We start from the raw sequence: 24,140 nt of genomic DNA on the forward strand, positions 1-24,140 counted from the left end.
GAGTATGCGGAATTCAAATTCTATCCATAGTAAATGTGAGGAGATAATGTTTTAAGTGTACTTTGATAGATTTTTCCTCTAAAACTGCCATTATGTATTTCAGGCGAGTTTTGTGGCATCTGGAAACCGGACAGATATTTCTTTAGATGATCCCAACTTCTGGCAAAAATGGGCTAAAAAGGCAGAAATAGATATAGAGGCCATCAGTGGCAGAGTAAGTATGTTTATCCCTCTAAAATAAACTTGCTTTTGGGATACTTTGGCAATAGTATTGTAATATTTTAAGGTATTCAATTATGCAGTTACTAAAACAAATTTCTGCATATATAAATTGAAGTAGGGTAGCAGAATGAACTGAGTGAGGTACTCCTTCAATTTAATACACCTAATATCTCCTATGATGGGTTATCCCTACAGGGAAAGTTTAACTTTTGGATATAATTTACATTCTTAAAATTATAATATGTTTTTTAAATTTTTTTAATGTCTTCAAATCGTGGGTACATTTATTTTCTCTTTAATGTTTTCTTAGTGTCAGAACCCATTAATGATAATCTAGTAAAATGTAAATAAAAGGAGAAAAAAAGCAGTCAAGAAAGTGGCATTTTTTAAACTGTTTCTCTTATGACTTCCCTTGAGCTAAGAAAAGGTCAAAATGCTAAAATTCACTTTATGGAACTGATAATAATAGCATAACTGCTTATTTACTAAGACACACTTGTCTAATAATTATATAGAAATCAGTATTTTTGAGTCTTACCGATTATTAAAATAACAGCTAGATGATTAAAGGAATTTTATATTAAGCACTGATGCATTGGATCTTTGTTGATAGCCTTTTAAAATGTAAAGCTTTACAATTAGGAGTAACACCGCTACCATCCATAAGTATTATTGTTGAATGCATTTTGGAAATATATGTAATTCTGTGTGAAACAGGTAAACATGAAAAGGTAATTATAAAAATATTATTGGCATGTGGCATGTTCATATACCTAAACAAGTAGTGGGGTCTGCAAAACACTATAAAAGTTCGTAAGTGAGTTTAGTGAATTAACGGGATAGAAGATAAATATGCCATTGAGCCTTCCTAAATGTCAGTACTAACAGAAATAGAAAAATATAATGTAATAGGATATCTACTTCACAGTAGAAAAAAAAAGATATAGAACACTTAAGAATATACCTAAAGAAAGCTGTGTTTGATTTCTGTAAAGTGAAATTTGGTTGGGAGATGTGTCCATTGGGAATATTTTAAACATTTTAACAGTTCGTTTGTAAACATAGAAATGTTAATGCATAGATGTAATGCAATGCAAATCAGAATGTTAAACAATTTTTTCTTATAACTAGACAAAATAATTTTAAATTTTTTTGGAAGAATATTTAATGCACTCTTAGGAATCTGTCCTGCAGCAATAAGCATACATGTACAATGATAATACAGTACAGTGATACTCATTGCAGCATTTTTTGTTATAGCAAAAATTTAGAAACTAAATTTTCTATATGGGAGCAATGGTACATTCATACTGTCTAATGCAATAATTAAAATAAAAAATAATAAGAATGGACATTCTTATGTACCATCTACTGTGGACTAACAGAGCTCCAAGACAGAGAAAGAGAGAGATGCAGAATGATGCTTACAATGTGATCTCTATTTATGATTTTTCAGCAGTATATATTGGTAATTACATCCTGGTGGGTAAGAAAGTGGTAAACAAATATATAAGATAATTTAGGGAGTGAGGAAAATAAAGCAGTAAGATGGTAGAGAATTCTGGAGAAGTAGAATTAGACTAGGTGAAGTGATCAAGGGAGGTCACTGCAAAAGGATTATCTGCACGGAGACTTGAATGAAGAGAAAGAGCCAATACACTGTAATGTCAGGAAAAGCTTTGAGGCAGAGGGAATGGCAATGAGACACTGGTAGAAATAAGCTTAGTGTATTCTAGAAGCAGAAATACATTGTGGCAGAATGTGAAGAGTTAGTGAGCATGGTGGTAATAGATGAGGTCAGAGACTGAAGACATGGGCCAAATCAACAGGGCTTTGTAGATTATTTTAAGGAGTTAAGGATTTTGTAAATAAACTTATATAAGCATATAGTCATTTAATACTTGTGCAATAACATTTTAAAGTTTATACTTTTGTAAAAAATTAAAGACTTTTCTGAAAATGTATAATAAATACTAACATTACTGTATGTTAAAGTATCTAAATATATTAATACAGCTGGGCACAGTGGCTCATTCCTGTATAATCCCAGCACTTCAGGAGGCTGAGAGGCAGGAGGATTGGTTGAAGCTAGGAGTTTGATACCAGCCTGGGCAACATAGCAAGACCCTGTTCTCTACAAAAAAAAAATAAAATTAGCTAGGCATGGTTGTGCGTGACTGTAATCCTAGCTACGAAGGAGCCTGAAGGTGTGAGGATGGCTTGACCCCAAGAGTTCGAGGCTGCAGTGAGCTGTGATTGTGCCATTGCACTCCAGCCTGAGTGACATCAAGAACCTGTCTTTAAAAAAATAAATTTAAAAAAATAAAATATATTAATATAAAACAATAGTTTAAAAAGTATGGTACTGACAGAAAGATACAAAGCAAAGAATGGGATAACAACAGAAAAAGATCAAAGTATAAGTTTATGACATATACAAATAGTGCTAAAGAAAGATGATTTAATAAATGGTGATTAGGATATTGGATTAGCATTTGGGAGGAGCGTTATAATCCTATGCTGTATACCAAGTAAACTCTAATTTGTGATAAAATATTTTTAAGTGTTTTTTAATCAAAACATGAAAAATAGAAATTAGATTTCTTTTCACAAATATTTGGGTGGAAAAACATTCTAAATTAGAAATTACAAAGGAAGTGACTGGCATATTTAACTATACAAGACAGAATTATGTAATGGAAAAATGAAAGTGCAGTCAGAGTGGTGACACTATTTGTAGCAGAAATGTATATGAAAGTTAATGTTTCTATTATATAAAAGCTAATATAAGTTGATCAAAAATGTATCAAATCTCAAAAGATTTGGGGAAAAAGACATTTGAAAATTAAGAAAAAAATACAATTAGTTTTTTTTGTTTTTTTTTTTTTTTAAGGAAACTGGGAAGGGGAAAAAGAGGAAAAGGGACAAGTCTTTCTTACGGAAGAATTCCATTTAATAAATGTAGAAGGAATGAAGGAAATAAAAAATCACCATGAATCAACTGTAGTAATAATTGTAGCATACAAGATCCATCAGTGAATTCTAAAATTAGTGGGTAAAAGTTTAAGGAGACACAACATATTTATGTGTCTTCAAAGAATATTTCCGAAATACTTATTAATTCCAAAAGGAAAACTAGTAACTTCACAGTGGAGAAACTTGGCAAAAGTTAACATCACCTGTCATAGGACATCACATGCCCCTTAAATATAATGCATTCCATACATATTATGGCATACCAGGACCTTTATGGTCTGGTCCCTGCCTTCTCTCCTACAATTTGTCCTCTTCTGCTCTAGGACATAAGCATTTCCTGAAAATCTGATACCATTTCAGGTCCCTTGCTCTTTCCTCTACTTGTAATGCTATCTCTTCCCTCACTGCCTGGCAAACTACTTTTAATTCTTTAAGAACTCTTTCTAGTATCACTACTTTGTGACATTTTCTCTGACTGTGATACCTCTTATATCATAAAAAAATTCATCCCGAATAGCATTTATTTAGTGACACATTTGTCTGTGTAACTAAAACTTTGGATTCCTTTATGAGTAGAAACAGCCTTATTCATCATTATACCACAGCCCATAACATACTGCCTAGCTTAGAGAAGTTTCTCAATAAAAATAAAAAGTATGTTAACCTAAATTGTTTTGAATGAATTAAACTGAATCGAACGTACTGAGGTTGATGCAATTAACTGCCTTGCTTTTTGTGTATTAAGTCTTTTGGAAAGCGCTGTAAAATATTCATAACCTTTGACCAGTATTTCCATTTCTGGATACTTCCCTTCTTTTGAATTTATCTTTAGAATAAACTTAAGCCACAAAGATTTACTTTAGCATTATTTATTTTAAAAATTAAGGACAATCTAAATTATGAATTAGGTAAAGAAAAATTATGAGGCATAAATTTAGTTTAAAATATTTTTATGATTATGATAATGTTATATTAATATACAAAATATCAAGTTCTTTTTATCCTATGACTATAATGTCGTAAAATTTTACATGTGTGGTAGTAAGAATTCTAAAGGAATATAAGCAATTCTAAGTTGACTGAATAGGTTGGTGAAACTGTTAGTGGTTTCTTTTTGTCTGTGTTTCTGTAATTATTGTTTGTACAAGGTGAAAATGTAGAACACTGTTGTAAGCAAAATCATAAAAGCACCTTCAAGTAATAGCTGTTCTGTTTTACAGAACAGCTTGGTTATTGACACTCCAAGAATTAGGAAGCAAACAAGACCTTTTAGTGCCACAAAAGATGAATTGGCTGAATTATCTGAAGCTGAAAGTGAAGGAGATGAAAAGCCCAAACTCCGGAGACCCTGTGACCGTTCCAATGGCTATGGAAGAACTGAATGCTTTAGAGTTGAGAAAAACCTGCTAGTTTATGGGTAAAACATTGTTTTTAATATTTGCTCTAAGTAGTCTGGTATGTAATGTTACAGAAAATATATACTGGTTTTGAGTATATTTTTTATCTTCTTAGAATCATTAAAATTTACTTTTGAAGTACTCTTTCTATTTTTAGCATATATTTAAGAGCAGAATGATGAGATTATCCTCAAGTATTTAAATTTTCAAAGTATCACTAAATTCAAACTTCTTGTTCTTAAATTTGCATATTCAGTAATACAAATTAGATGTTATCCATTACTGAATATAATATACTAGAAATTGCTATACCATTCCTCTACATTCTATGCATGGGTAGGGAAGACTTAATTAGGAAAAATGACAGTTTTTTTAAGTTTTTCATTCCTTTTATCTGTGAGTTATATTTTTCTCTAGAACTTGACTTAATATCAATGTAACTATACCCTTTTTACAGGTGGGGCCGATGGAGAGAGATTCTGTCTCATGGCCGTTTCAAAAGGCAGCTAAATGAACACGATGTAGAGATAATTTGCCGAGCTCTCTTAGCATATTGCCTTGTTCACTACCGAGGAGATGAGAAGATTAAAGGTTTCATATGGGATCTCATTACTCCAACTGAAGATGGACAGACACGAGAGCTACAGAATCATCTAGGTAAGAACATTGTTTCATTTGCTTTTAAAATTTAGTTATATAAGTAATACTTAATGTATTCTCCTATAAAATATAAAAGCATTACAAATAATATTAAGGAACCTTAACTTTCACTGCCAATTCAAGTTTCCAGCTTCAGAAAATGCCAATGTTACCAGTTTGGTGGATTTTACATTTTATTATCAAATATGTATCTGTTTGGAATTGATGACCCAACTAAATGTCTTAGAGGTCTTTCTATTTATGCTCAGATAGATCTATCTCATTTTTTAAGTTCTGCTTAGTATTCCATAGTATGGATATTCCATAATTATTTAGTATCTCCTCTTATGATGGGTATTTAGGTAGTTTCAATTTTAGACAATTAAAAAACAAGTTTCAGAGAAGATCCATGTACCCTCCTCCTTGTGCATGCAAATAAATCTTTCACTAAAGTAGATATCAAAAATGGAATTATTAAAGTATAGCTTATATACATCTTTATTACCTAAAATGTGGTCTCTGGGTCAGCAGCATCAGCATCTTCTGGAAGCTTCTTAGAAATGCAGAATCTTAGGCCTCAGATTTACTGAATAAGAATCTGCATTTTAACAAGATCCATAGGAATTAGTGTACATATTTAAGTTTGAGAAACATTGATAGGCATTTTAAATTTTCATAATACTTTTTAATTTTTGCTTATTATTTGAGACAGGATTTTGCTCTGTCCCCCAGGCTAGAGTACAGTGATGCAAACATGGCTCAATGCAGCCTCCACCTCCTGGGCTCAAGCCATCCTTCTGCCTCAACCTCCTGAGTAGCTGAGACCACAAGCATGTAGCACCACACCTGCCTTTTAAAAATTTTTTTTATATTGTAGAGTCAGGGTCCTACCATGTTGCCCAGGCTGGTCTTGAACTCCTGGGCTCAAGCAATCCTTCCCCCTCAGCCACCCGAAGTGCTGGGATCACAGACATGAGCCACCATGCCTGGCCTAAATTTTCATTATACTTTAATTTGCTGTCCAAAATGGTTATGCCAATTTACAGTCCTCTCAGAGGTATATGCTAGTACTTTTTTTCTCCTTAGCCTTGCTAACAGAACATTCTTTTCTGCATAAAATAATTATTTTATAGCATAAAATAATTGAATTTCCAGTAAAAAATAAAAAGAATTACTATGCCCTTAAATTTGTTACAATTTTATTCTATTTAATCAAAAAATATCTATTGAATGCCTGGTGTGTGTCTTGTGCAAGGTGTTGAAAAGATAAGAAGAAACAAAATAGACAAGATCCCTGAGCTCATGAACCTTACATTCTAACCAGGTAGACAGACATAGTAAGAATGTACATTAGTTACAGATTGTGGTAATTACTGTGAAGTAAATAAACTATAGAGATGGAAAACAACAGAAAGCACCCATTTTAGATAGGGTGGTCAGTGTAGGCCTATTTTAATAGGAGACAGTGAGTTTAATTAATGTGAAGACCTGACTTCTAGGTAGGTGGAAGAATCACACAAATGTAATTTCCCGAACTCTTTCTTGAAACTCCACTAGAAAAAAGTAAGGCACTAAGCTTAACAAATTCTACAGAACAAAAGACTTGGATTCCTCAATAAATAAATTATCGGATTAGGAGTGAATAGAGAGGTATCTATTCACAGCCAAAGATGACTTTCTGCCCCAATCCCACCCCTACCACAAGACTATCACAACCTTCAGCGTATTACTGGCATCTAGTGGGTAGAAGCCAGGAGTTCACAGATAGCCTCCCGCCCCCCACAATGAAGAACTATCCTGCTCAAAATATTGTAGTGCCAAGATTGAAACCCTGCTTATAACCTAAAAGAGATTGAAAAGTTATCAACCAGTTGCAGTGTGGGGTCTGGGGACTTTATTTTTATTTTTATGTTTTGCAACAGGGTCTCGTTCTGTTGCCCAAGCTGGAGTGTTGTGGCGTGAACACGGCTCACTACAGCCTCAACCTCCTGGGCTCAAGCGATCCTCCTCTCCTGTAGCTGGGAGTACAGGTGTGTACCATCACACCTGACTAATTTTTTTTTTTTTTTTTTTTGAGATGGAGTCTCACTTTGTTGCCCAGGCGTGTCTCAAAATTCCTGGGCTCAAGTGATCCTCCTGCCTCAGCCTCCCAAAGTGCTGTGGGGGCTTTATTTAGATCCTGATTGAAACGAATAACCCAGAGGAAATGTTTTATTATCTTTATTAACTAATTGGAATGTTGAATACCAAATATTAAGAAGCTATCATTACATCCTAGGGCTGATAATAGTATTGTAGTTATTTTAATGGAAGCTTTATCACTAAATAGATACCTCTGTTAAATGTAGACATCACTAAATATCTTTTAGGTATTGCTAAAAGATACCTTTGATATTTATGAATGAAATTATTGATTTCTTACATTTACTTCAAAATAATGTGAAAGATTGGGGGTGAACAAAATTGGCCATGAGTTGATAATTATTGAAGGTGGATAATGGGACTGTTGTATATACTTGTATTCTATAATTTTAAAATAAGCGTAAACTCTCAAAAATGGGAGAGGAAACGGCAACAAGATTTTGGAAGCTGGAGGCAAATATATTAGTGGTAACTGATTTAACCAACCTGAGAGACCTGAATCTTAGGTCAGCAGTGGGAAAGGCAAACTGCTTTGCTTTATGGATTTCCCAAATGTCTTAGGAATTTGTGACATCAGGAACCTCTGGAAGTGGGTGTGAAAGGATAGAAGCTTTCATTCAAAGCAGTTTAAAAAGGCCGTAAATACCCTCTTCAGTTCCATGTTGCCAGGATGAAAACTGACTCAAAATTTTTTCTCTGGAAAGAGTAAAATAGAAGTCTGGGTTGCGCTGGTAGTTGAGTTGCAGAGCTACTAAATAGGGATTAAATAACTGTGTGCATTCTGGTTGTTTCATTACTCAAGGAATAAAACTAAAGGGCTTGCCCCAAACCTAAAGATAATGACAGGAAAAAAACCCAGCCAGTTACCTTTCAGTGAGCCCACAATCACTATGCTCCATCCCTTCAGTCTCCCTATCACCTTTTTTATTTGTCACACTTAAATAAGAGCAAACACAGCCAAGGATTATCAGGCATCTCAGGAAAGTCTCTAACATGAAAGAGAGAGACAAAAAACCATTGGCTGGGCACGGTGGCTCACCCCTGTAATCCCAGCACTTTGGGAGGCTGAGGTGGCCAGATCACTTGAGGTCAAGAGTTCAAGACCAGCCTGGCCAACATGGTGAAACCCCGTCTCTACTAAAAATACAAAAATTAGCCAGCCATGGTGACACGCACCTGTAATCCCAGCTACTTGGGATGCTGAGGCATGAGAATCGCTTGAACCCGGGAGGCGGAGGTTGCAGTGAGCCGAGATCACGCTACTGCACTCCAGCCTGGCTGACAGAGCGAGACTCTGTCTCAGAAAAAAAAAAAAAAAAAAAAAAAAAGAAGAAAAAGAAAAAAAACCATTAAAATGAACTTGAAGGACACAAGGATTCAAAAAGGAGGACACCTTTTCTTTAACTATCATTAATATCTTCAAAGATACTTCAAATACACCATGACTTCGCAAGAATAAGGTGCTGTAAAAACAGTGAAAGCAGAAGCTTATAAATTATAACAACATATAATGGAATGAAAAAGTAAAAAGAAGATTGAATGATGAATCTGGGAAAATCTTGTTAGGAAGAAAATAGGAAATACAGAATATCTGTAGATTTCATTAGGAAAATTTAAGCATGTGTATTTTTAAGTATGTACTGTTTTCAAACCAACAAGGGTGGAGAAGATTGGAATACAGAACTATTTATCATTCCAGCAAAACACAGAAAGAAGGAAGTTATGATAAACAATAAAATTTTAAAACTAAACATATAAACATATGTATGCAGCCTATGTATATTTTCACCTGTTAAAAGAGGAAAATTGTTAGATGGGGGGAAAAATAAACATTTTTATACTTTAAAGAGATATTATTAAACACCAAACAAGCTTAAAAGTTTATTTATTAAAACTGTACCATGCAAATACTAAACCATACAAAATGTTGTAGTACCATGAACATAGAACGAAGTGAATTTAAGATGGAAGGTATCAATTGGAATAAAAAAAAAGGGGACACTACCTAATAATTAAAAAGAATAATCCATAGAAGAAACTATAACAAGTATGAACTTATATACATCTAAAATAGTCTCAAAATGTAAAGGCAAAAGAAAAAAAAACCTCTGCCAAAATTATAAGGAAAAATGGACAAATCCATATAGTGCTTCTATGTACCATTGTAGTGGAGTACTCACCTGTTATAAAATGGCAAGGAAAAGGTAAATGAGGTACAAGAACTGCAAGAGGAGTCAAAACTGCATTATTAATAATTGTGAAAAATTACAAGCAAAACAGCTCAAATATCATGGAAGATTAATAAATAGGAGGTGGTATAGTTATGTAATAAATTATTATACAGAAACAAAAATAGATGAATTAGAGCCTCATGAGTCAACCAGGATAAATCTTTTAAAAGTTCAGAGTAATAAACAAGGTGCAGGCTTACATTTATAATGTAATATCTGAAAACTTAAATACTAAATACTTATCCAACATAGGTAATAGTATAAACATGCATGGAATGGAAAAACAAATTCAGGGTAGTGGTAATCTCTGGGAAGGAATGAGTGAATTTAATAGGAGAGGACTACATAGGGACTTCAAGTATGTATTATTTCCTTTAATAAAAAACTAAGTGTTTGTGACCAACCTGGCCAACATGGTGAAACCCTGTCTCTACTAAAATTACTGAAGTTAGCCAGGTGTGGTGGTGCATGCCTGTAATCCCAGCTACTCGGGAGGCTGAGGCAGGAGAATCACTTGAACCCAGAAGGCAGAGGTTGCAGTGAGCCGAGATCACACCACTGCACTCCAGCCTGAGCAACAGAGTGACTCTGTCTAAAAAAAAAACTAAGTAAACATGGAATATGTGAACATGAAGAGTGGCAGTACGTTTTTGTAGTTTTTAAATATTTCACAACAAATAGCTCAAAGAACTAAAATGAGTTTAGCTATCTTGAAGAGGATGGCTAACCTAATCTATCTAAATCAGTTTTGAAAAGCAAGAGTAGAGGGCAAAACATATCTTTTAGTATCTAGGAAAGCAAAAGTAAAGCAGAGGGCATAAGTTTGATCTTTTGGGTTTTATATTTGTAAAAAAAAAAAAATCTGTTTTGGAACAAAAAGGAAATCAGAATGATTAATATGAGATGTAGAATTGTTAGCTATTTGGGAGAAATATGTTTTAATATGTATAAAACCATCATCTTGATTTGTGATTTGGTCAGTATTGTTACTAATATTTTAAAGATCTCTGAACAGACCTCAGAAGTTTCTTGCATTGAAACAATCTTTCAAATTGCAAATTTTTATACAAATTATTCCTAATTTTACATGTCTTCTTATTTTAACAGGCCTGTCAGCTCCTGTACCCAGGGGTCGAAAAGGGAAGAAAGTAAAAACTCAGACAAGCTCATTTGATATACAAAAAGCAGAATGGCTTCGAAAATATAATCCCGAGCAGCTACTTCAAGATGAAGGCTACAAAAAACATATAAAACACCACTGTAATAAGTAGGTAGTAGGGTATTTTAAACACAACTCTTTAAATGTTTACTGTTCTGAATTTATTAATAATCTCTAAGCATGCTGATTTTGAGTACCGAGACAGCATGGTCTAGGGCCAATCCTAATCCTAATTTTACAAGGTGTCCTTCAAGCAAATCATGATACCTCTTGTGTCATTGTTCTCACCAACGGATGAGTAAAACTGGCCTCCAAATGAGTTCATTATATCTTACTTGTATATGAAATAATGATGATTATGAAGATTTTGGAGAAGTTCTTTATATATATGGTAGTAATAAGATTCATTTAATCAGAAGTAATTATTATTTCATTATTTTAAAATCTGTACACAAATTCCTTCCTAATTGTAACCCCATGTCCGAATATTTTAAACGATTAATGTCTATATGCCTTTTGATTTATTTTCCCTTGTTTTTAGGGTTTTGCTTCGTGTGAGAATGCTGTATTATCTAAAGCAAGAAGTTATTGGAAATGAGTGTCAGAAAGTATTTGATGGAGTTGATGCAAGGTAAGTTAAACAATTTTTATTATTTTTGTTTGTTTGTTGTCTTGCCCAGGCAGCTTCAAGCTCCTGGGTTCAAGCGATCCTCCCGCCTCAGCCTCCTGAGTAGCTCGCACTATAGGCACACCACCACACCTGGCTTAAATGATTATTTATTTTATTTATTCATTTTTTTTTTTAGACAGTTTCACTCTTGTTGCCCAGGCTGGAGTGCAGTGGCACAATCTCAGCTCACTGCAACGTCTGCCTCCTGGGTTTAAGCAATTCTCCTGCCTCAGCCTCCTGAGTAGCTGGGATTACAGGCATGCATCACCACGCCCAGCTAATTTTTTGTATTTTTGATGGAGACGGGGTTTCACCATCTTGGCCAGGCTGGTTTCGAAGTCCTGACCTCAGATGATCCACCCGCCTTGGCCCCCACAAAGTGCTGGGATTACAGACGTGAGCCACCACGCCCAGCCTATTTTTACTTTTCAATAACATGATGAGGCAAAAATTATATGGCCAGAATATTGTATATTAGGCGGCTCTTTAGTCTGTGAAACTTATAAGGTAGAAAATCCATGAAACTTAGGGAATTAACCCTTGCCAATTTGTTACTTTTCTTTTATTGCTCTCATCTTGGCCATCACTAGAAGTCACAACATAACAATAGTAGTAGTAATATTAAGAATGGTATCTAAACTAGATGCCATTAAAGCAGACATGGATTTTTTATTTATTCATTTGTTTGTTTATTTATTTATTTTGAGACAGAATCGCACTCTGTCACCCAGTCTGGAGTGCAGTGGCATGATCCCGGCTCACTGCCACCTCCACCACCCAGGCGCAAGTGATTCTTGTGTCTCAGCCCCCTGAGTAGCTGGGATTACAGGTGTCATCACACCTGGCTAATTTTTGTATTTTTGGTAGAGATGAGGTTTCACCATGTTGGCCAAGCTGGTCTCGAACTCCTAACCTCAGGTGATCTGCCTGCCTCAGCCTCCCAAAGTGCTGGGATTACAGGTGTGAGCCACCACACCCAGCCCCAGACACAGACACTGATTTAATGACCAATTCATTCATTCCTACAGAAGTACTTTTTGAGTACTCACTAAGCACCAGACACTGAAGCACTAGGAATACAAAGACAAAACACAGTCTTGATCCCTAAGGGGTTTATGGTCTCAGTAAGGAGGAAATAGGAAAAACTATACTGCAATATAATAAATGCTTTTGTGTATGTATAGGATACCAGGGAGGTGCTACTAGAATTTTCTATTTCTAGTTTCATCTTGCCTCTTAATACTACAAGTAACCTTTCCCAGTTTTCTTCTTCATTCTCTATAAGCATCTGATTTATATAGCTCACTCTGCAGAAACCTACTACTCAACCCCCCATTCTCAGCAAATGATATTCCCCCCACCTTTGTAGAGAAATGTAAGCAAGCCATAAAACAGAAATTCCTTCAGCTTCCTGCCACCAAATCTAAAATTTAATTTTTCTGTACTCAGTCTTCTTCCCTGCTGTTACAATTAAAGAAGGTTTATGGTGACTGACTTCTATATCCACCTATGATCCATTCAACACCCTGGTCTCTCATTTCCTTGGCCTTTATATAGTTACCTCTTTTTCTCCCCACTACAGCTGCATAATCACCTGGTCATACAGTTGATCTTGCTATCACCAGTAACAGCACTTGTTTAATCAGAATTTTGACAGTGACATCCTTCCTTCTAACTCACTTAACTTGGGTACTTCTCATTATAATTCTCTAATCTCATCACAGTGTCCCCACATCTTACCACTTACTCACTAGCCATCACCACTTTCACGCCCCCTCTTTCCTCATTATTCAACATAGATTCTATAGTCTAGCACTCTACTTGCTAACTAAAATCCTTATCTATCTACTTTTCCTGCCTTTCTTCCTTTCCTTCTGTTCTAGACATCTGTTACAACCTCAGCTCAGGTTAATCTCAGCTAGGCATTTACTTCTTCCCTGCACCTAAGTAGCTGAACATTTGTGGATAAAATCAAGCAAGCCATGCTGAATGACTGACTTCAAATTTGTGAGCATTGATCTCATCTGAAGAGATTAAACATCTACTGTTTAACTGTTGTGGCTAGTCAATTCATATTCCTACTCTTTAAGAGAACCACTTTGTACCTCTCTCCTCAAACCATCTTTCCACCCTACAACTACCACCCTCCAATCATGACCTTGCTACATATTTCATGGAAAAAAGTAGACACAATCAGATAAGAGCTACCTTCAGTTTTACTTGCATATATGTCTACCTATTCCTTCAAGATACAGTAGAAATGTCCCTCCTCCTAAGGCAAACCTTGTGCAGCATGGAACTCGTTTCTTCTTACCTTTTAAGGACTATACTCTTAACCTTTCTGGGACTTTACCTTTCTTGAATCTTTTTTTCTGTCTCTCTTTACTACATCATTCTTCTGGCATACATGTATGCCTTAATATCAGTCACTTAACAAGGGAAAAAAACCTCTCTAAATATACATTCTCAGACTCCATTTCTCTAATCCTCTTCACAACAAACTCCTTTAAAAAGTTGCCTGTATTTATTAGCAAGATTAACCAAGAAAAGAAGAGAGAAAATCCAAATCAGCTCAATTAGAAATAAAACAGGAGATATTACAACTGACCCCACGGAAATACAAAAGATCATTCAAGGCTACTATGAATACCTTTATGTACATAAACTAGAAAACCTAGAGGAGATGCATGAATTTCTGGAAAGATACAACCATCCTAGCTTAAATCAGGAAGAATTAGATACCCTAAACAGACAAAGAACAGCAGTGAGATTGAAATGGTAATAAAAAAATTACCAACAACAAAAAAAAGTCTAGGACCAGATGGATTCACAGCTGAATTCTACCAGACATTCAAAGAAGAATTGGTATCAATCCTTTTGACACTATTCCACAAGATAGAGAAAGAGAGAATCCTCCCTACATCATATTATGAAGCCAGTATCACCCTGATACCAAAACCGGGAAAGGACGTAACCAAAAAAGAAAACTACAGACCAGTATCCTTGATGAACATACATGCAAAAAAATCCTTAACAGAATACTAGATAACTGAATCCAGCAACATATCAAAAAGATAATCCACCATGATCAAGTGGGTTACATACCAGGGATGGTTTAACATATGCAAGTCAATAAATGTGATAAACCACATAAACAGAATTAAAAACAAAAATCACATGATCATTTCAGTAAACACAAAGCATTTGACAAAATCCAGCATCACTTTATGATTAAAATTCTCAGCAAAATCAGCATACAAGGGACATACCTGAATGTAATAAAAGCAATCTATAACAAACACACAGCCAACATAATACTGGATTGGAGAAAAGTTGAAAATATTCCCTCTGAAAACTGGAACTAGAAAAGGATGCCCACTCTCACCACTTCTGATCAACGTAGTACTGGAAGTCCTAGCCAGAGCAATCAGACAAGAGAAAGAAAGGGCGTCCAAATTGGTAAAGAGGATGTCAAATTGTTGCTGTTTGCTGATGATATGATTGTATACCTAGAAAACCCTAGACTCCTCCAAAAAGCTCCTAGAACTGATAAAAGAATTCAGCAAAGTTTCAGGATACAAAATTAATGTACACAAATCAGTAGCTCTCCTGTACACCAGCAGCGACCAAGCTGAGAATTAAATCAAGAACTCAATTCCTTTTACAATAGCCAGAAAAAAAAAAAAAAAAGTACTTAGGAATATACCTAACTAAGGACGTGAAAGCTGTCTACAAGGAAAACTACAAAACACTCCTGAAAGAAATCATAGATGACACAAATAAATGGAAACACATCCCATGCTCATGGGTGGGTAGAATCAATATTGTGAGAATGGCCATACTGCCAAAAGCAATCTACAAATTCAATGCAATTCCTATCAAAATACCACCATCATGCTTCACAGAACTAGAGAAAAACAGTCCTAAAATTCATATGGAACGAAAAAAGAGCCTGCATAGCCAAAGTAAGACTAAACCAAAAGAACAAATCAGGAGGCATCACATTACCTGATTTCAAGCTATACTATCAGGCCATAGTCACCAAAACAGCATGGTACTGGTATAAAAATAGGCACACGGACCAATGGAACAGAATAGAGAACCAAGAAATAAAGCCAAACACAAACAAAACAACACAAAAGCAAACAAAAACATAAAGTGGGGAAAGGACACCCTATTCAACAAATGGTGCTGGGATAATTGGCAAGCCACATGTAGGAGAATGAAACTAGATCGTCTTTTCTCACCTTATGCAAAAATGCAATCTACTTATCTGACAAAGGGCTAATATCCAGAATCTACAAAGACCTCAAACAAATTTACAAGGAAAAAACAACCCCAGCAACAAGTGGGTGAAGGATATGAACAGACACTTCTGAAAAGAAGACATTTATGCAGCCAACAGACACATGAAAAAATGCTCATCATCACTGGCCATCAGAGAAATGCAAATCAAAACCACAGTGAGATACCATCTCACACCAGTTAGAATGGCCGTCATTAAAAAGTCAGGAAACAACAGGTGCTGGAGAGGATGTGGAGAAATAGGAACACTTTTACACTGTTGGTGGGACTGTAAACTAGTTCAACCATTGTGGAAGACAGTGTGACAATTCCTCAAGGATCTAGAACTGGAAATACCATTTGACCCAGCCATCCCATTACTGGGTATATACCCAAAGGATTATAAAACATGCTGCTATAAAGACACATGCACACGTATGTTTATTGTGGCACTATTCACAATAGCAAAGACTTGGAACAAACCCAAATGTCCATCAGTGATAGACTGGATTAAGAAAATGTGGCACATATACACCATGGAATACTATGCAGCCATAAAAAATGATGAGTTCATGTCCTTTGTAGGGACATGGATGAAGCTGGAAACCATCATTCTCAGCAAACTATCACAAGGACAAAAAACCAAACACCGCATGTTCTCACTCATAGGTAGGAATTGAACAATGAGAACACTTGGACACAGGAAGGGGAACATCACACTCTGGGACCTGTCATGGGGTGGGGGTATGGGGGAGGGATAGCATTAGGAGATATACCTAATATAAATGACGAGTTAATGGGTGCAGCACACCAACATGGCACATGTATACATATGTAACAAACTGCACGTTGTACACATGTACCCTAGAACTTAAAGTATAATAATAAAAAATCAACTCAAGATGGATCATGGACTTAAATCTAAGACCTGAAACTATAAAAATTCTAGAAGATAACATTGGAAAAACCCTTCTAGACTTTGGCTTAGGCAAGGATTTCATGACTAAGGACCCAAAAGCAATTGCAGTAAAAACAAAGATAAATAGCTGGGACTTAATTAAACTAATGAGCTTTGGCATGGCAAAAGGAACAGTCAGCAGAGTAAACAGACAACCCACAGAGTCGGAGAAAATCTTCACAATCTATACGTCTGACAAAGGACTACTAATATCCAGAATCTACACAACAAACTCAAATTAGAAAAAAAAGAAAAATTCCATCAAAAAGTGGGCTAAGGAAACAAATAGACAATTCTCAAAAGAACATATACAAATGGTCAACAAACATAAGAAAAAATGCCCAGTATCACTAGTGATCAGGAAATGCAAATCAAAACCACAGTGTGATACTGCCTTACTCCTGCAAGAATGGTCATAATCAAAAAATCAAAAAATAATAGATGTTGGTATGGATGTAGTGAACAAAACACTTCTACACTTCTGGTGGGAATATAAGCTAGTACAACCACTATGGAAAACAGCGTGGAGATTCCTTAAAGAAATAAAAGTATAACTACCATTTGATCCAGCAATCCCACTACTGGGTTATTTACCCAGAGGAAAAGAAGTCATTATATTAAAAACATACTTGCTCACACATGTTTATAGCAACACAGTTTGCAGTTGCAAAAAATGTGGAACCAACCCAAATGCCCATCAATCAATGAATGAAGAAACTGTGGTATATATGTATATATGATGGAATACTACTCAGCCATAAAAAGGAATGGATTAATGGCTTTCAGTAACTTCCCCCCTTTTCCTTCTCATTTGGATTTTAACATGTTTACATCTCTGTCACCTTAACTTACACATACACACACGTGTGCACACAACACTTAATGCTTTTGGACTCAAAATATCTTCAAACTACCATATTATTACTCTCCTTGATTTCACTGCCAAACTTATTTTAGGAAGCATCTGTAGGGGGTTCACAGTGACCAGTCCTGTAATCCCAGCACTTAAGAAGGGCACGGCAAGTGGATCACTTGAGCCCGGGAGTTTGAGATGAGCCTCGGCAACATGGCGAAACCCTGTCTCTACAAAAAGTAGAAAAATTGGCTAGGTGTAGTAGTGCATGCCTGTAGTCCCAGCTACTCTGGAGGCAGAGGTGGGAGGATCACATAAGCCCAGAGAGGTCAAGACTGCAGTGAGCTGTGATTGCACAACTGCACACCAGCCTGGGTGACAGAATGAGACACTGTCTCAAAAAAAAAAAGAAAAGAAAGAAGCATCTGTGTTTGTTGTCTTCTTTTTCTTTCCTCCCATTCACTATGCAATCTACCACAATGCAGCTTCTACCTCCTCACTCCAGATGTTCACTGATATTCTTGCTGCCAAATTTGAGGGATATACCATAGTGCTTACCTTACTTTACCTTTGTTGACCACTTCCTTCTTTTTAAAATGCTTCTGTGATACCATTCTCCTGTGGTTTTTCTTTTTACCTTTCTGCTTGCTTCTTTTCAGGCATGTTTTCTGTCTCTTAGAGGTCAAAGAATCTTCACATAGGCCTTCTCGTCACTTACTCTTCTTGGGTGTTCTCATCTTTGTGGCTTCAATTTTTGTCTCTATGCTTATGTCTTCCAGATCCCTATCTGTAGCCCATGTCTGTCTTCTGAACTTTAGATCCACATTTCTCCAATGTGCCATGATTAGTTACTCTTCTCTCCAGGCCTTTGCATTCTTGTTGGAACATTCTTTCCTCCTTTTTTCCATTCTCTTCCTCCTCCTGTTCAGCCAACATTGACTCAGGCTTTCATGACCTCTCAGATCTGGGTTAGGCACATAACCAGAGTACCCTGCCACAGCACTCATCACACAGTATTGCATGTCCGTCTTTACAAGGACGTGTGCGTGACTATCTTAATTTATTATTGTTATTATTATTATTTTTTTTTCTTTTTGAGACGGAGTCTCGCTCTGTCGCCCGGGCTGGAGTGCAGTGGCGCAATCTCGGCTCACTGCAAGCTCCACCTCCCGGGCTCACGCCATTCTCCTGCCTCAGCCTCTCCGAGTAGCTGGGACTACAGGCGCCCGCCACCGCGCCTGGCTAATTTTTTGTATTTTTAGTAGAGACGGGGTTTCACCATGGTCTCGATTTCCCGACCTCGTGATCCGCCCGCCTCGGCCTCCCAAAGTGCTGGGATTACAAGCGTGAGCCACTGCGCCCGGCGTCTTAATTTATTATTGCCATTATTGGCATGTAGTGAATACTGTTTAAATATATTTTGAATGAATGATCTACCCTGGGGAAGTTAAAGGAGGCTTTATGCAAGAGATGACACAGTCTTTAAAAACAGAAATCAACACCACCTAATGTGCATGCGGCACTTACATTTGAAACACGAGTTTTGTATACTGATTGCCTTTTCCTCTTTACAAGCTGGAAAACCTTCCACCTCAGATGGTAATCACAATGTTTTGAGCTTAGAGTGCCACCTGATGGTTGGCAAAGGGAGCTGTCTGACCCACATTTTTTCTCCTCTGGGGTTCTGTTTCCAGTGTTCTTTCCTCTTTCCTTTATATTTCAGGGCTAATGCTTTGTTTAATCCTAGTTAATAACTCCGTTCAAAAATAAATATCTCTTTTTACTGTATTTCTCATTTCTTTTTTAACTTTTTCCATATTACAAGAAAATCATTCTTTATTTTTCTCTATTTTTCTAAACTGAGCTAAAAATTGTCAGTTGTGACCCTTTTGTTTTAAAGCAAAAGTAGATATAATAAGGTGTTCATTTCGAGTGCTGACAAATTCCTTTAAGAATCTATAGAAAGATCTCTTCATCCACTTCCTTATACTTCTTGAGTTAAAACTTCTAGTAAAACATTTGTGAAAAATAAATAAATTTGTTTCCATTTTTTTATTATAAAATTTATAAGTATTTCCTTTTCACTGCCGGTGTCTTCTATCTCACCTATATTTTGATTACATACTGGGTTCTTGTCCTAGGAACATGTTGATCATTTGTTTGTTTATTTTTATATAAAAATTTGAGTTTCCAAAGACAGCCAATTTAGAATCTAACTTTTCCCACAGAACTTAATTGTCAGTAGGAAATCCCCCATTTCTTATAGGTCTTTGTTAACTAATTTGTGAAATAATGATGCCAAGACAGATGAAATTCTACTTTGTATAATTTATATTGTTTTATACCTCTGGTTATTTGAAAGTTGATAATTTATGAATACCAAATAGAGAAATTCTCAGCTATTCAACTTTTTGTAGTAATTTATCCTGTTCAATCTCTATCCATTGTCAAATATAAGAAAATGTGTGTGTGTGTGTATATATATATATAAAATATACATATTTGCATATGTATATATAAATATATATTTGTGTGTATATAAATTGATACTTAATCATTGTCAGATATTAACTGTATTCTGTACTAAAGAAAATTACTTGAATCACTGTGGTAAAGAAGTGAACATTTCAGTCCTTCTATACATGACATGTTTTTAGACATGTTATATATGTAACTTGCCAAAGCTTTCTGGAAAAATAATAATTTCAAGTGATGAGCAAAGAATAAAAAAATTATAGTTGCAAAATTGCCAGTTCTATAGTTATTATTTATTACTCATAAAAACAGCCAAACTACAAAATCAAATCATTATGGGTTTATTATTTTACTTTTTAGTAATCTATTGTGATTTTATGGCATTGTATTATTTATTTACAACATCAAAACATCTCACTCTCGTGGCCCAGGCTGGAGTACAGCAACACGATCTTGGTTTGCTGTAACCCCAACTTCCCAGGCTCAGGAGATTTTCCCACCTCAGCCTCCCAAGTAGCTGAGACTACAGGCGTGCGCCAGCACGCCCAGCTAATTTTTTGTATTTTTAGTGGAGATGGGGTTTTGCCACGTTGCCCAGGCTGGTCTTGAACTCCTGGGCTCAAGTGATCTACCCGCCTCTGCCCCCTAACGTGTTGGGATTACAGACATGAGCCACTGTGTTTGGCCTACACTTGAGTGTTTCAATCAAATTATGAATCAAAAATTTGCTATTACAGGGCATTTTCAGCGTGGTTTTCTTAGCAATAGTGGTCTAGAGGAGCTATTACTTGTTCTGCAGCCTAAAACAATTCATTTACCCTTTTAGGGCCTCAGTTTTCTCATGTGAGAAATGAAATAATTGAACCAGATGATTATTGCCAAGTTGTTGGCTGACATAGTCTCTACTTCCATTAGAACCCTTTGTCTCTAAATAAAGAAAATCAGTGAAAGAATATGATTCTTTAAGAAAATTGTATAGTAACATTGTTGAAACTTATTTCTTCTCTTGAGCTTAACAATATTCGTTTATTTTATGGTATGTCTGTTATTGCACAATTTTGTAATTTTAATTGGTGGCAATTATGAAGGATTAAAAAATAATGAAATGAAATCCTAAGCTCTCTCTTGAAAGCCACAGTGCTTTAAAAGCTAGGTAAAATTCTGCCTCCTTTTTGACTCATTTATAATAATTCATAATGCCATATTATGATTTTTTTAAAGTGACATTGATGTTTGGGTACCAGAACCAGACCACTCAGAAGTTCCTGCTGAGTGGTGGGATTTTGATGCTGATAAGTCACTCCTTATTGGAGTTTTTAAACATGGTAAGTAAGAAGTAAGGTAGGTGGGATCCCCTTCCATGTATAAGGCAATTCTGTCGGTTCTCAGTTCATTGATTTCCACTTACAGCTTTATTCCAGTAACACCCATGTTATATATACAGAATTAAAAGCATACACTACCAAACTATGTCTGTCAGTCACCACATTTCCTCATGGGAGGGTGGCATGTGTAACCTACCCTTCCTGGATATAAATCTAAGACAACTTCCTCTCTCAGGAAGAGTTCTTATGTGAGATATGTTTGTGTGTTTGTGTGTGTGTATGATCAGTTTATCCTATTTCTCATATTAACTGATAAATGTAACTGAAATTTTAATTTAGTAGGTATCTATTACCAGATCATTTAATGTTTGTGATAATTTCTAGAAAACTTACTTAACCTATATCATTTTAATGTATTATCCCTTTAGTCCAGAAATATCATCCACTGTAAATACGAGGAATGCTTATATGTATACACCTTTCTTCTTTTTATCTTTTTTACTTTTGTAATTGGTGATGTTTTCAGGATATGAAAAATATAACACTATTCGGGCAGACCCAGCATTATGCTTCTTGGAAAGAGTGGGAAAACCTGATGACAAAGCAGTTGCTGCCGAACAGAGAGCGAATGATTATATGGATGGGTATGTGTGTTTCAGAGTCATGAATTTTCTATATATCTCTCTTCTATTCAATACCAGCATATTCTCTGTCACACTAATTATCTTTAAATGAGGTAGCAGTAAGGGAATTGGAGTTTACAATCTGAAAGAGCTAAAGTTACCCTGATAGGTTAGCACTTATCCAACAGAGTGTGATCGAGGAAGAGGTTGAAACTGCCCCACACCCATTCTTTTGATGAGTTTTTCATTTCTTTCATTTTAACAGCTATATCATGGCCACTGAGTTCATAAACTTCTAGGGGCATAGAGGGGAGAAAAAGGCAAGAATGTTATAGTTGATGAGACACATGATGACGTTTATTACATAGTCATCCCTTAATATCCTTGGGGGATTTTGGTATTCAGGACACCCTGCAGATACCAAAATCCAAGGATGCTCTAGTCCTATATATAAAATTGCATAGGATTTGCATTTAACCTATGCACATTCTCCTGTATGCTTTAAACTATTTTTAGATTACTTATAATTTGTAGTACAATATATATGCTATATGCTATGTAAATAGTTGCTATACTGAATTATTGAGGGAGTAATGACAAAAAAAAGTCTGTACATGTTCAGTACAGATGCCATTTTTTTCCAAATATTTTCTTGAGACAGGGTCTTGCTCTGTCATCCAGGCTGGAATGCAATGGCACAATCATGTCTCACTGCAGCCTTGATCTCCCAGGCTCTAGTGATCCTCCCACTTAGTCTCCTGAGTATCTGGGACCACAGGCACATGCCACCATGCCCAGCTAATTTTCTTCTATTTTATTTTTTGTAGAGGTGAGGTCTCCCTGTGTTGCACATGCTGGTTTTGAACTCCTGGGCCCAAGTGATCTTCCACCTCAGCCTTGGCTTCCCAAAGTGCTGAGATTATAGGTGTGAGCCATCATGACCAGCTTTTTTCGCATATTTTCAACCTGCAATTGCTTGAATTTTATAGATATGAAACCCACACATAACGAAAGACCAACTGTATCTGTTTTAAGGCCTTATGTAATCTGTCTTTTCTTACCCAAAAAGAAAAGTAAGAAACACGTTGTGGTTAATAATAATGCATTTAAAAGTGAACTCGCAGCTGGATGCACTTGCTCACGCCTGTAATCCCAGCACTTTGGGAGGCCAAGGCAGGTGGATCACTTGAGGTCAGGAGTTTGAGACCAGCCTGGCCAACATGGTGAAACCCCGTCTCTACTAAAGATACAAAATTAGCCAGGTGTGGTGGCATGTACCTGTAGTCTCAGCTACTAGGGAGGCTGAGGCACGAGAATCTCTTGAACCCTGGAGGTGGAGGTTGCAGTAAGCTGAGATCGTGCCACCGCACTCCAGCCTGGGCGACAAGAGTGAAACTCTGTCTCAAAAAAATAAAAGTGAACTTGTGAGTAAGGGTACATTAGAACTAGCTTTCTCCCTATTTGCTTTATAACAGCCTTCCTGCTGTGTCTCGGGCTCTTCTGGCTAGAGAAGAGACATCAGTCTGACCTTTAAAACAAACTAAAACCCTCCAACAAGACTTTGTTTGTCCTATCAAGTGAAATCTTAAGTCCATTATAGTAATTATAGCATTTGTTTATATTTTAACAGGGATGTGGAAGATCCAGAATACAAACCTGCCCCAGCCATCTTTAAAGATGATATAGAGGTATGCATTGGATCATATTTTTAAATCCTCAATTTTAGGTATTCTTTGGTTTCTTGTGTTTGCTTTTTCTTTTGCATTATTTTTTGTTTTCATTATACATAATTCTTCTGTTCCTCAGATTAGCTAAGTAAGTGATCAACTTGGGTTGACAAACATCTCAAATACTCAGAATTCACCTGATCTCCCCTTCTAGACAAGATGGGGGCTGGCTTGAACATGTGGATGGAATGGGGCTTGCCCACCTGCTCTACTTCTTAGAGCTAAGAAACACAGTGTCCAAGGGCAAAATCCCAAAGGAGAGTGAGAACTAGATACTAAAGATATACTGCAAGAGTTAGAAACTATACCTACATGAAGAGGTTTGAGATAGAGGGTAGAGCATCAAGGAATTCTGAGTTGCCAAAGCATAGTTCTCAGTGCTCTGTTTGTAGAATGTCAAAAGGAAGAAGAGTTGGATGAAAGTACAGAAAGTAATCTGTAGAGTGGGAAAAAGGATTT

General features: G+C 36.1%; 1 protein-coding gene across 14 annotated transcripts in view; it reads left to right on the plus strand.

Annotated features, from left to right (window-relative positions):
• The window catches only part of CHD9 (chromodomain helicase DNA binding protein 9), a 282,887-nt gene that overhangs the window by 218,963 nt on the left and 39,784 nt on the right, over nucleotides 1–24,140 (plus strand). For all 14 annotated transcript variants that reach the window (XM_058440975.1, XM_032157338.2, XM_058440973.1 and 11 more), the window contains 8 exons: nucleotides 104–214; nucleotides 4,419–4,615; nucleotides 5,053–5,252; nucleotides 10,715–10,874; nucleotides 11,308–11,397; nucleotides 21,228–21,331; nucleotides 21,858–21,975; nucleotides 23,585–23,642. In XM_058440975.1, the coding sequence (XP_058296958.1) occupies nucleotides 104–214; nucleotides 4,419–4,615; nucleotides 5,053–5,252; nucleotides 10,715–10,874; nucleotides 11,308–11,397; nucleotides 21,228–21,331; nucleotides 21,858–21,975; nucleotides 23,585–23,642 (1,038 nt within the window). The remainder of the gene's footprint in view (nucleotides 1–103; nucleotides 215–4,418; nucleotides 4,616–5,052; nucleotides 5,253–10,714; nucleotides 10,875–11,307; nucleotides 11,398–21,227; nucleotides 21,332–21,857; nucleotides 21,976–23,584; nucleotides 23,643–24,140) is intronic.

This window comes from Hylobates moloch, unplaced genomic scaffold (genome assembly GCF_009828535.3).
Source record: "Hylobates moloch isolate HMO894 unplaced genomic scaffold, HMol_V3 SCAFFOLD_6, whole genome shotgun sequence".
Taxonomy (NCBI): Eukaryota; Metazoa; Chordata; class Mammalia; order Primates; family Hylobatidae; genus Hylobates; species Hylobates moloch.